The sequence below is a fragment of the Bufo bufo genome, chromosome 1, assembly GCF_905171765.1.
Source record: "Bufo bufo chromosome 1, aBufBuf1.1, whole genome shotgun sequence".
Taxonomy (NCBI): Eukaryota; Metazoa; Chordata; class Amphibia; order Anura; family Bufonidae; genus Bufo; species Bufo bufo.
In genome coordinates this window covers 430389335-430403596 of record NC_053389.1, presented here as the reverse complement: position 1 = coordinate 430403596, position 14262 = coordinate 430389335, and the positions used below count along the sequence as shown (strand labels likewise).

Genomic DNA, 14262 nt, shown 5'->3' with positions numbered 1-14262 from the left:
CCCATTATAGTCAATGGGGACAGAGCTGCGGTCCGGCGAAACAGCGGAAGGACGGATCCGACAGGGTGAACAGCCTGCCAGATCCATCCTGCCGCAAGTGTGAAAGTACCCTTAGTTCTATAGCTACTGAATGAGACAGAAGAAGGGATGCCTTTAACATATAGATCTCCTTGAGAAGCCAATTTGATCCTAAAGGGTTAATTCACACTGTAATCTAAACTGTGTCCTGTCACTGTCTTATCACTGCTGCAAAAGCATCAGCACAGCCTCAGTGTAACCTGTTCTTTTAACTCAAAGAATCGAATGAGTCACTAACTAAGTCGGATCTTCAGATACTTTTAACCTGAGACTCATTCGATTCTTTCTTACTTAGACTCCCTGTACTTGTGTCAGTGACTCAGAGCTGCTAGTTCTTGCCTTGCCTCAGCTCTGATTGGTTGGTGGGCGGGGAGGGGAGGGGCTGGCAGAAGCAGCTTCCACTCTAGGATCAGATTACACTCCTCCCGAGCCCCTCCCCTCCCTGCTGCCAGCGTCTCTGCTATTGTGTGCTGTGACGGAGCTGCTTCACACAGTGCTGCCTCCGGACAGAACGGCAGCTCCGCACCCATCGCCCGGGCACCTTTGAAAACGGGCTGACAAATACCCAAGCGCCAGGACTACATTCCTGGTCGCCATGGCGACCTGGCGCCTGGGATTTGTCGAGCCCTGGATTAACGTGTCACAGTTGCAGCAAACATGCGAGTCACACTGCAGCCAATGAGTAGACAGTGATTGTCTGTAGTGGCCACATGTGGCTAGACACCATGCAGAACAGCAACAGAAAGTGGCTGGTGCACCCAAACTACGGTGCAGGAGATGCAGAGATTTTTCCAGGTGAGTAAAACTCTGTTATTTAAACACATTCCCTGCTTTCTGCCTGATTTTAAAATGTCCCAGACAACCCCTTTAAGCTGCCATAATAACTCGTAGCAGAATAATGGTAAAATAGGCTTGTGCAGGTCAGCTCAGTGGGTATGTTATTTCTTTTTAGCCTGTTCAATCCCTATATCTTCCTGTTGGCAGATGTCAGGGAGGACAGCCTGATGGTCACCATGGACATGTCAGAAAACATCACCACATAAATACCAAAATTTTATATCTATGGCCAGTATAATATGAGAATATTTCCTGGCAATTAATATTAGTTGCCCTGCCGAATCCCTAATTAATAATTTCAGCGAGAGCTGTGCTCTGTGTGCCAGAATAAGTTTGACAGCTGCCTAGAGCCACTGCCAAGAGGTGATACTGGCCAATCTCCTCACTTCTAGGATGATCGACCAGTGTCATAGACAATGACTGCCAATCAATTTGCTAGAACGCACATGAACGAGGTTCTCTTTTTCCCCCTCAATAAAACTTGTTCACATACTGCAGTTATTTTAGATTTTTTTTCTTTATTTCTAAGCTGAAGTCAGGAGTAGATTCTTAGGATTATAAATTTACAGGAAAAAACTCTTTTTTTTTTCTTTGGATATCATCATTTGTTTCGGCCAATAACTTGGCACGGAAAAGGTGTGGAAACCAGAATTATACTTTTCCTGACAAAGAGTTTCATTATCAAACAGACATTTATAGTATTGTGTGACCCCAGATCTCCTACCTTCACGCTATCGTTCTCATCCTGAGATGAAGAGCAATGGTCATTTTCCAGGCCAGTCTGTGCCGGACTCTGAGAAATCTTCTGCCTTTTGCTTGATAGGTACTGTGTTTCTTGGCTGTCAGAATTATCATCACGTTCTGTCTCATCTTCGTCAGGTTTCTGTGTGTCGTCCTCAGCTACGCACTCCTCTGTATCTTCTTGGCTGACGCTGCCTTGAGTGTCCTCTTTAAAATATTTTCGACTTGAAGCTGTAAGATGGATCGGTTGGCCATAATCCATTTTGTGCAAAAGTTGTCTCTGAGCACTTTTCAAGCTCTTCTGATACACTTCAAGTTGGCATAGTATGACTTTGGTGTATTCACTAGGATCCACACCTTTTGGGCAGAAGGGAACACCCCAGTAATAGTGAACCGTGCCTCCACTTTGATTCATCTTGCCTGCCCTACAATCAGAGCTTTCAATGCCCTTCTCACAGTCCAATTTTTTGGCTTTGTCAGTATGAAAAGTCTCTGTCTTCCCGCAGTCATTTTGATATGAACTTTCTCCTTGGGAGCATGAGGTAGGCAACATAATAGACAAGGAGTCTATCTGGGGACTCTCTGAGCAATGTGTGCATTGGTCATCTAGATCATCTACTGGCCTGTCAGCACTTGGGCTTCTGTCCTGAAACAGTCTGCAAGGAATCAGTTTGCATGGACGTGGGGACTTCTTTGGAAAAACGGGGCTTAATGCGAGTTCTTTAGCAGGGGAGGCTTTTAGAAAGTTGCTACTGGTACATGGAGACAGAGCAGACTGTAGACAGTTTTCAATGCATGAAATAGGATCCTTGCAGTTAGGAGACAAGATGACACTCGAGCTTTCCACAATATCTTGACTTAAACGTTGCAAACGCACAACTGGGCTTTTTGCTGAGATTTCACCTGAAGGTTTAGACTCCTTGGAGGAATGTGGTTCTTTTTCACAGTGTTCATGGCTTGAAGATGCTCCACTGGTTAACTCATCTTTTGAGGGACTAGCGAGAATATCAGGAACTTGACAGCTCTGAAAAGAAAGGTACAACATGGGTCGGACATGCTAATTAAAAATAGTTAAAGGAATTTACTGACAATTGTACATTACTACAGTATGTGACTTTCCAACCTGTTTTGTGTTATTTGTCTTTAAATACATGGCGACTTCTAAGATCCCTGCTTGCTGTCAGTAGGTGAATAAAACACTATCTAGACTAGGCAATGCTCTGAAAGTTTTGGGCTGGGGCTACACATTGCGAATGAGACTGTTGCAAAGAACCAATTTTGGTCCAAGGTTGCAAATATTTGCAATCATAGACCACAATACAAATACAAGCTGCGAGCGATTACAACTTGCCTGTGCCCTTTGGGGCTGTCAAAATCCACGCTGGTTTCTGCCGGGGTTGTTCACTTTACAGGCTATGGACCTCGTGGCTTAGCTCCATTGAATGGAGCTAAGCCGTGGGTGGAGAGCTGCTGCAGCTTCAAGAAGAAACATGTCGGTTCCTGGCATGGTCCCATATGTAGCTTTTGACTCAAATACCGGCCTCAGAAATAAAGATGGACATTGTGGTTTTGGCCTCCATTTTTAGGATCTTTTAGTCATCATTTCAGGTTTGCAGAGGCGTTGAGGTGCAAAAACATTTTTTAGGAAACTATACCCCCCGTGGTTTTAGCTCAGAATTTTTCATTTTCACAAGGGTTAAAGGAAACTAACCCATGCTCGATCCTTTTGCTCACTTTCCCCATTTAGAACGCATGCATAGCTGAGCCTGCATGTGTATAGGAGAATGAGGTGGTAGTGGGGGGACAGCTGATGGCTGAAGTAATGGCGTTCAAGCCAGCCTAACTGATTAAGTTCACAGATTCCATTATACTTGGCTCTGCTCCCTCTGCAAATGCCACACCCTCTCCACTTTAATTGACAGGGCCGGGCAGGGAAAACATCATAACAACTGGTCCTGTCAATCTAAGTGCAGAGGACGGAGCAGCTGCAGAGAGAGCTGAGCCTTTAGGTGTAACAGCAACGTCCACGTTGCTCCTAGAGGCTCATTTACATATATTAAAACATCATTTTTCTCAGAAATGCGGGCACATATGAACAATGGACCAACACAGATGCCTTCAGCTGCCAAGTGCACATGTAACAGTGTTATAGGTACAAATCTTCTGACTGATGTCCTTTAAACATGTTTAACTTGTGTACAGTATAATTACATGAAGACTTTCTTCAATGGCTTTCTTTATCAGCTCATCCTCTTCTTCTTGGGTGTATTCTTCAGGTTTTGCCAGCTCCTGTTGACTGATTTGTACTGCCAAAGCCAGTTGTTCCTCCTCTGTCATTTCTAAAATTTAAGAAAAATAACCAATAGTTATATCAAGAGTCAAAACGGCAAATATTTCCCATGAAATTCATCAACATAGCCTGTTAAGAAAAAACATAACAGTACTGTTAGAGAGGCCCTGGCAGTGCCAGACCCTTCTGACTCCATAAAGATTGAGCAGAGCGTTCAACCACAGCCATATAGGAGTATGCTCAATCCTTGCTCGGCATGGATCCATGTGATCAGAGCAAGACAGGAAGGGGAAGCTGAACACAATGAGCATATCCCAGAGAGAGGGGGAAAATGTGCTGCTGGGAGAAGAGGGAAAATATGCTGCCTAAAATCAAAGGTGAGAATGTGCATATTAAACCTTTGTTCTCCCCTTCTACCAAATACCTCACCTCCTCCTCTAAATTTAGATGCACATTTCACTTAGATGAATTTGAATGTTCATGGGGCAACAGAGATTTTGAGCAACACAACAACTTTTATCTAATGTGTGGTTGTCCCATCTTGGTCTTTCATGGCTGAGATGGGAATAAGGACAGTAATCAATGGCCAGGAAGGCAACAGTTACGGAAACGGCTGAGTGCCCAGTGCTGTGCTGTTTCGGTAACTACCATAACACTGAATGGGAGCTACGCCAACAGTGTGGCACAGAAAGCTACGTTTGTAGTACCCTGGAGCAGGGAGTACTTTGACATTTGTGGACATTTGCCTATATCCCCTATGCAAAGGTAAAACGTCTTACTTTATTTCTCTTGAGAGGGTTAACTTATACTGTTTATTACTGTGTTACTGTATTTTATATATATGTTGTGATATATATCCTGTTCATTATCACTGTATTTACATGGCTCTGTGGAAAGGGTTAATTAATACTGAGAGACTGTTAGGACTTTGAGAAGCTTGTAATTTTCCACAGCTGTCATAGGGTTTAAAGGGGTATTCCCATCTCAGACAATGGGGGCATATCGCTAGGATATGCCCCCATTGTCTGATAGGTGCGGGATCGCACCTACAACGAGAACGGAGCGGGGAGAGCTGTGGCTGGAGGACCCTGCATTTCCCGGGTTCCGTCCACCACTAAGCGCTGCTCCCATATAACTGCGCACATGCGGCCCCTGCTCCCATTCATTTCTATGGGGCAGACAAAAATAGCTGAGGCAGAGCTCGGCTATTTTCAGCTGCCCCATAGAAATGAATGGAGGGCGGCTGCGCATGCACAGTATGCCCTCTGTTCATTTCCCCGCTCCGTTCTTATTGTAGGTGCGGGTCCCAGAGGTGGGACTCGCACCTATCAGACAATGGGGGCATATTCTAGCGATATGCCCCCATTGTCTAAGATGGCAGAACCCCTTTAAAGAAGACCCTGTTTTTGAGTTAAAAACCCAGACCTGTTTACCACCCTGTTTTGGAGGGAAAAACCCAGGCTTGTTTACCACCAAAAGCAGACAGCCTGACCTTTTAAATGTCTGGTTTTAGTTATGTTGTTATGTCTAGAAACTTTTTTTTGTCTGGAAAAAACTGCTGTGTCATTACCATTGAGTATCAGTGAAGCTCTAATATAAGGCTATACCAGACGTTGAAACAATGTACTTGTTTGTGCTTAGTTTCTCCACTCTACCCCTCCCACTAGAAGGCACTAGTCCAGCTAGAAACTGTATATCAGGAGAGCAGTCAGAGTCCCTAGTGTGCTGCAGTTAGGGACCAGTGATTGGAGGGGAGATTCATGCCAGCCTGCATGAGTGACCAGAAGACACTGAGCCACGGACCATGGGTCACTAGCCCTGTGACCAAGGAGCCACCCGGAATACTGAGCTCCAGACCATGGGCCCTTGACCAGTATGCCAGCCTTCTGAGAGAGAGAGAGGGACAGCTAGCTCAAGCCTTTCCTCAGCATCAAACCCTTCATCTGCCAGGGAGGAGACTCTGCCAGACTACTGAGTGACCAGAAGAAAACACTAAGATGGGGATATGCTGCCACAGACCCTGGATCACCAGCTTTGGACCAGGGTACCAGCCTTCTGAAGAGAGAGAGGGAAAGCTAGCTCAGGCCTTTCCTCAGTACCAAACCCTTTTTCAACCATGAAATAGACTGTGCCCTATGACTCGCCTGTATTGTTTTGCACCTGAATTCCTCCAGTAAAGAAGCACCCTGGTTTACTGCAGACCCTGACTCTCTGGACTTATTTCCCATTGGAGTGCACCACGCCTTACCATCCCTTCCGTAGAGCAGCAACACGTGGTGACACCTCGACTGTGTCCGGGGACCCAGCGTAGTGTTGGGGCCACCCCAAACCAGGCCACTGCCCGCTGTTTCTGCTACACCTGAGAAACCAGGAGCAGCGTAGCTTGCAGCGCTATGCCATTTGCGTAGCTCCCATTCACTGCTTTGAGAGTTACAGAACCACTGCAGGGCCAGCCTCTCAGAAGCTTCTGTAATTCCGCCCATTCCTGGATGGCATTTCCTATGGTTATTCCCATCTTGAACGAGATAACCCCTTTAAGCCTTTGACAACAAAATGACGATACATTAAAGTTGTCAACAGTGGTCAAGAACGGCTGCACTTTCTAGAGGTCACATTTTGAACATCAATAAATTCTTACGTGCAAGTTTTCTTTTGACCGGCAAAGGTTTTCGGTGGGGTGGAGGCCTGCGTCTCTTTTTTGGCAAAATACTTTCTTCCTGCAGTTCCTGAAAAACATGACAAAAAAAATCATTATAAAATTACAAAAGTCTGCATGGAGACAAAAACTATTATTTACTAGGAATTGTGTGTCAGGTACAAAGAATGTTACATGTCTGAAGTAAAGCGCATTTATGGGAAAAAAATATTTAAATATGTCACCAGGTTTCCATGGTAACCATTTTGCAAAGATCTAAAAGCACATTAGAGAAGTACTGTATATAGAAGTGAAATGCCATCACAAACCACTCGAAGAATAGATAACTGGTGACTACAATATGTAAAGCATTCCAGTTCTTGCTATATCCAAGTATTATCTCCCGGGTGTCCTTGGTGTCCATTGTATTAGAATTGACGATCTGCTGTCATCTCATAATACGCTATAACAATATTGGTTTTTAAAGTGAACCTGTCAGGGGATATTTGCCGCCATTTAGGACAGCAGGATATGGTAGAGGTTGAGAACCTGAGCTCTCGGATATGTAGGTTTATATCAGGGGTGCACAACCCGCAGGCCGTGTGCGGTCCCCAGAGCCAGGGTTTGTGGCCCCTGTCCTGCTGGGCAGAAACACAGCTGATCGCACGTTTCTGACTGACGCGCTGCACAATTGCAGAATTATAGCTCCTGCTACCGAACTATAGCATGTGCAGGACGGGTCCCCGGCAGTCAGTGACAGCGGTGGAGCCGAGGTGAAGGCAGAAGAGGCTTATCAGCGCTTCTGCCTTCTCCTCAGATAGGTGAGCGGCGCGTTGAGCAGTTTAGACCCGGCGATCACATGATCACAGGGTGTCAGGGGCAGAGTGGTGAAGAACCTGATCAGCTCTGCCCTGTAAAAAGCCTCAGCCTGTTGCAAAAACATTAAAAAAAAAAGAAAAGAAAACTTTAGCAAAAAATAAATTAATAAAATACAAGTAAAAGAAAACAATAAAAAAGTGCAAAATAAAATTGTTTACTGTCCCCCAACAGTCTTTTTATGATCTCCTGGGGGACAAATGCCAAAAATATATTTTAAAAATAAAGAATAAAAGGATTATAAAAAATAATAATTAAATAATAAATATAAAAGTCAGTGTCCCCCTAAAGGTCTTTTTGTAGCAGAAATATACCGTATTTAAAAAGATAAGTTTAAAAAAAAGGAGGAAATATTAAAATACATAAAAGAAAAAAGCCCACACCAACCAAAATCAATACAATTATCACCCCATTTATGTGAAACTATACATATTATACAATAAAACGATCCAACACATATAGGAATCTAATTATACAAATTTTCATATTTAAATAATGAGCTAAAGATTGAATAAAAATGACTTTGTAGTTTCCCCCAAATAAAACTAAATAAAAAAGTTACAAGTGTTTGAACCACATGCGCTAAATCACAAAACTGTGGCTGGCAATGAAGGCCTGGTCATTAAAGGGTTAACCAATAAGTGCGTTCCCCACTAGTAGGGCCCCATACAGCCACGTGTGTTCTGCATTTTGCGGAACGGAGTAACAGATGCGGATGTGAGAGATGTGTATCTGGTCTGTAGTACACATTTTTGTCCACAAGATGGCCGCAAGCCAGATGTTTGAACCATGTGTGCATTCTTTTGTTTAAGGTAAATAAGGGAGGGGGAAAATGGGGATTACATTACAGTTTTCAAAACTACCTATGAACTCAGAGTTGAAGTTGCTGAAACCACTCCTATCAGGTTAAGGAGCCAATAGTCTCTTCTTAAGGAACACCCCTTTTGTGATGTCATGTCTGCTATTTAAGTCAATGTAATGTGAATAAAGTGCGTCTCTTCTACCATGGCTCAGGGAAGAGAGAAGATGCTTTCATGAAACCACCTAGTGTGTCTGGTCTCATTATAAAGCTGTATGGCATGCACATACTTATACTTCTAATTGATTTGGCACCACACAAAGAAGGAGAAGCGCATGAATTGCGCTAACATGGACGACACACAGAGTACCGTCTGCATCTTTTGTGGCCACATGGAAGTGAATTGGTGCACATCCAAGCCGCAAAAAATGCGGATCAAATGCGGACTAAAACAATGGCCGTGTGCGTGAGCCCTCAGGAAAAGTGCTTACTGGTAAATGCAGGGCCCCTATAACTGGTGGCAGGAGGCGGTAAGAACCAGTGAACGCTGTCCTCTGCAGTGAGGGAAAGTGCTTACTGGCTATTGCAGGGCCCCTATAACTGGGGGCAGGAGGCGGTAATATCAAGTGAGTGCCATCCTTTGCAGTGAAGGAAAGTGCTTACTGGTTATTGCAGGGCCCCTATAACTGGGGGCAGGAGGCAGTAATAACAAGTGAGTGCTATCCTTTGCAGTGAAGGAAAGTGCTTACTGGTTATTGCAGGGCCCTATAACTGGGGACAGGAGGCGGTAATAATCTGTGAGCGCCATCCTCTGCAGTGAGGGAAAGTGCTTACTGGTTATTGCAGGGCCCCTATAACTGGGGGCAGGAGGTGGTAATAACAAGTGAGTGCCATCCTTTGCAGTGAAGGAAAGTGCTTACTGGTTATAGCAGGGCCCTATAACTGGGGGCAGGAGGCGGTAATAATCTGTGAGCACCATCCTCTGCAGTGAGGGAAAGTGCTTACTGGTTATTGCAGGGCCCCTATAACTGGGGGCAGGAGGTGGTAATAACAAGTGAGTGCCATCCTTTGCAGTGAAGGAAAGTGCTTACTGGTTATTGCAGGGCCCCTATAACTGGGGGCAGGAGGCAGTAATAACAAGTGAGTGCCATCCTTTGCAGTGAAGGAAAGTGCTTACTGGTTATTGCAGGGCCCTATAACTGGGGACAGTAGGCGGTAATAATCAGTGCGCGCCGTCCTCTGCAGTGAGGGAAAGTGCTTACTGGTTATTGCAGGGCCCCTACAACTGGCGGCAGGAGGCGGTAATATCAAGTGAGTGCCATCCTTTGCAGTGAGGGAAAGTGCTTACTGGTTATAGCAGGGCCCCTATAACTGGGGGCAGGAGGCGGTAATAATCTGTGAGCGCCATCCTCTCCAGTGAGGGAAAGTGCTTACTGGTTATAGCAGGGCCCTATAACTGGGGGCACGAGGCGGTAATAATCTGTGAGCGCCATCCTCTGCAGTGAGGGAAAGTGCTTACTGGTTATTGCAGGGCCCCTACAACTGGGGGCAGGAGGCGGTAATAACAAGTGAGTGCCATCCTTTGCAGTGGGGGAAAGTGCTTACTGGTTATAGCAGGGCCCTATAACTGGGGGCAGGAGGCGGTAATAACAAGTGAGTGCCATCCTTTGCAGTGAGGGAAAGTGCTTACTGGTTATAGCAGGGCCCTATAACTGGGGGCAGGAGGCGGTAATAATCTGTGAGCGCCATCCTCTGCAGTGAGGGAAAGTGCTTACTGGTTAAAGCAGGGCCCTATAACTGGGGGCAGGAGGCGGTAATAATCTGTGAGCGCCATCCTCTGCAGTGAGGGAAAGTGCTTACTGGTTATTGCAGGGCCCCTACAACTGGGGGCAGGAGGCGGTAATAACAAGTGAGTGCCATCCTCTGCAGTGAGGGAAAGTGCTTACTGGTTATAGCAGGGCCCCTACAACTGGGGGGCAGGAGGCGGTAATAACAAGTGAGTGCTATCCTTTGCAGTGAGGGAAAGTGCTTACTGGTTATAGCAGGGCCCCTATAACTGGGGGCAGGAGGCAGTAATAACAAGTGAGTGCCATCCTTTGCAGTGAGGGAAAGTGCTTACTGGTTATAGCAGGGCCCCTATAACTGGGGGCAGGAGGCAGTAATAACAAGTGAGTGCCATCCTTTGCAGTGAGGGAAAGTGCTTACTGGTTATAGCAGGGCCCTATAACTGGGGACAGGAGCTGGTAATAACAAGTGAGTGCCATCCTTTGCAGTGAGGGAAAGTGCTTACTGGTTATAGCAGGGCCCCTATAACTGGGGACAGGAGGTGGTAAAAACCAGTGAGCTCCATCGTTTGCAGTGAGGGAAAGTGCTTCTTTGTGAATAGGAGGCAGGAAGGAAATGTCGCCACTTAAAGGGGTTTCCCAGTAAAAATTATTTTTAACAAGTTCCTGTAGGATGATCCCTGACACAGAAGATCCATACTTTACTGCTTCATGCTTCTCTCGCTCTCTCCATCTTCCGATCCCGGAGCACTTCGCCAGTAAATGAGTCCAGCGGTGAAATGCTGCTTGTGGCCACATCACCTCTGAAGCCAGTCATTGGCTGGAGAGGTACATGTGACTATGCCCATAGCCAGCCAGATGTAAACACTGCTGGGACCAGAAGATGGAGGCAGCAGGAGCAGGAAAGTATGAATCTTCTGTCTCAGGGACATGCTGCAGGCACATGTTAAAAATCATTTTTTAATCGGGAAATCTCTACGTTCCTGTTACACGGCACGATATTCAGGACAATTACTGGGAACAAATGTTCATAGTAGTGCTCATTCCCAATATCTGGTCGGTATAATCTCGGCTTGTGCATAAACAAGGAATCACTCGTTTGTTGGCCGATTTGCATATTTTATCAGATAATCGTCGGGAAGGAATTTTTTATTCCCCTAATGTGGGGAAAATTGGCTTCTACCTCACAGGTTTTTTTTGCCTTCCTCTGGATCAACTTGCAGGATAACAGGCCGAACTGGATGGACAAATGTCTTTTTTCGGCCTTATGTACTACGTTACTATGTTACATCTCCCTGTGTAATCAGGAACATGGGAACGTGCTACCGATAATGAAATGAACTGAATGACGAGCACTGATTAACTTTATTTTTTTTGGTGGCCCCTTGAAATACAGTGATGTGACAATGCGGCCCCCAGACCAGAAAATGCTATGCGGCCCCCAGACCAGAAAATGTTGTGCACCCCAGGTTTATATGATTTGGGGCAGGAGTGAAAAGCAGAGTAAATCCTGACAGGACTCCTAGGAGGGTTCCTGATCACTCAACTCACACACACTTTCCCTTTATCAGTGGGTGTACACAGAAAGCTGTCAATCACTCTCTGTGGGAGGGGTAAGCAGGACTCTCAGTGTCTGTTCTATGAGTCCTGTCAGGATTTACTCTGCTGTCGGAAATCCTGCTCCTATATACCTATATAAACCTATATCACAGAGCTTCTCTGATCATATCCTGCTGTCAGATAGGGCTGAACCAGTCCAGCACCTGAGCAGAAGAGGATGCAGCCATGGACGGCACATCACTGCCACCGCTAGGTCGCTTCCCTGCTGTACTGCGCTGTTACTTAGCCCATGGATGGGCAGCCAAGGGCTTTCTTAACAGCAGTTCAGACGAGTAAAAAGCATGCTTTTAGTCTATTGTTGCACAACATGGATTGTATGGCCATTTAGGGTATATTCGACGAAACTGGCCAACCTCTTTACACAGAGAAATGCACAAAAGAAACATTTTCTGACTTCTCAAGTGCAGTGCATTAAAAGAGATGCTCTCAGGAAGACAATCTGTTTCCCTATGCACTATGAGAGGTGGTGGCCTGCACATTGCCTATTAAACCTCTTCAGGAGAAACCAATTTTGGTGATGGTTTTGTTTTTTAAATCCACGTCTAGCAGGACGCATGAATTTAATTTTTTAATTTTTAGCCTTATATAGCCATATAAGGGATTTTTATATTTCAGGGCGAGTTGTGTATATATTTTTTTGTTTTTTAACGACACCATTTAAATCATACATACAGTATAATAGTTTTCAAATCTATAAGAAATGTATTTGTGTGGTAGAAAACAAACAAAAAAATAAATAAAAATGCAGTTCCGGCTTTTCCTTTGGGTTCGTATTTACAGCAATAAAAATGTATATACTCTAGTATAAGCCGACCAGAGTATAAGCCGAGGCCCCTAATTTTACCCCCAAAAAATGGGAAAAATTATTGACTCGAGTATAAGACTAGGGTGGGAAATGCAGCTATAATGCAGAGTGTATGTGTATATAATGCACACACTCTACATTATATACACACATCTGCAAGAGGGTGACTCAGATTGATGGGAGTCTGACTCTGACTCCCTGTATTTAATGCAGAGTGTGTGCATTATATACACACACACTCTGCATTAAATACAGGGAGCCATCCACAGATCTCCCCCTAAACAGTGCCATCCACAGATCTCCCCCCTAAACAGTGCCATCCACAGATCTCCCCCCCTAAACAGTGCCATCCACAGATCTCCCCCCTAAACAGTGCCATCCACAGATCTCCCCCCTAAACAGTGCCATCCACAGATCTCCCCCCTAAACAGTGCCATCCACAGATCTCCCCCCTAAACAGTGCCATCCACAGATCTCCCCCCTAAACAGTGCCATCCACAGATCTCCCCCCTAAACAGTGCCATCCACAGATCTCCCCCCTAAACAGTGCCATCCACAGATCTCCCCCCTAAACAGTGCCATCCACAGATCTCCCCCCTAAACAGTGCCATCCACAGATCTCCCCCCTAAACAGTGCCATCCACAGATCTCCCCCCTAAACAGTGCCATCCACAGATCTCCCCCCTAAACAGTGCCATCCACAGATCCCCCCTAAACAGTGCCATCATGGCACTGTTTAGGGGAGGGGGGATCTGTGGATGGCACTGTTTAGGGGGGATCTGTGGATGGCACTGTTTAGGGGGGATCTGTGGATGGCACTGTTTAGGGGGGATCTGTGGATGGCACTGTTTAGGGGGGATCTGTGGATGGCACTGTTTAGGGGGGAGATCTGTGGATGGCACTGTTTAGGGGGGAGATCTGTGGATGGCACTGCCATCCACAGATCCCCCTACAGTGCCATCCACAGATCCCCCTCCCCGACGCTCACAGCAGTATATTTATAAAATAATCAGTAACTACTTTAACTTTAATCATTGCTCATTGCTGAGCTCTTTACTCTGATTATTTGGATATCTTACTTTGTTTTAGCTCCGGTAATAGCAGGCAGTGTGGGCGGCGCTCACTCACTGACGTCACGCACCTGCTTCTCCCACTAGGCGGCGCAGGCGCGTGACGTCAGTGAGTGAGCGCCGCCCCCCGCACTGCCTGCTATTACCGGAGCTAAAACAAAGTAAGATAGCCAAATAAATAATCCAGGGCTTCACTCATTATCTCCTGGGCGGCCCCGTGGGCCCCCCTGACTTAGGGGCCCGGTCGCAATTGCGACCGCTGCGTCCCCTATAGCTACGCCACTGTTGGTCTGTATTATAGCAATGTAAGTTGCCATAATACAGACCTAGACTCGAGTATAAGACGAGGGGGCTTTTTGAGCACAAAAATATGTGCCAAAAAACTCATCTTATACTCGAGTATATACGGTAACTGTATTCTGCGTTATTGTTCAGTAGGATTACAGGGATACCAATTTTTTTTTTTTTTTCATGTTTTACTACTGAAATATGATTATGGAGATACCAATTTATTAGCTTTTTGTTTTACTACTTTAAAAAAAATTAAAAAACCTTCAAAAAAATAGCTTTGTGTTCCCATATTCAGACCCCATACAGAGACAGCTATCAACCACAAAAAGCAGCATTCCGAACGGAAACTGAATTATAGTCAGTGAGTGGAGTCTGTTCAGCACCATTTGGTTTCTATGTAATCCGGCACTTACGTTATCCTGCTGCTCTAACAGAG

General features: G+C 45.5%; 1 protein-coding gene across 2 annotated transcripts in view; it reads right to left on the bottom strand.

The window, feature by feature from the left end:
- The window catches only part of UIMC1 (ubiquitin interaction motif containing 1), a 177273-nt gene that overhangs the window by 133792 nt on the left and 29219 nt on the right, over positions 1–14262 (bottom strand). For both annotated transcript variants that reach the window (XM_040406660.1, XM_040406668.1), the window contains exons 3-5: positions 6585–6672; positions 3868–3995; positions 1640–2680 (exon numbers count right to left, since the gene is read on the bottom strand). In XM_040406660.1, coding sequence (XP_040262594.1) covers positions 1640–2680; positions 3868–3995; positions 6585–6672 — 1257 coding nt within the window. The remainder of the gene's footprint in view (positions 1–1639; positions 2681–3867; positions 3996–6584; positions 6673–14262) is intronic.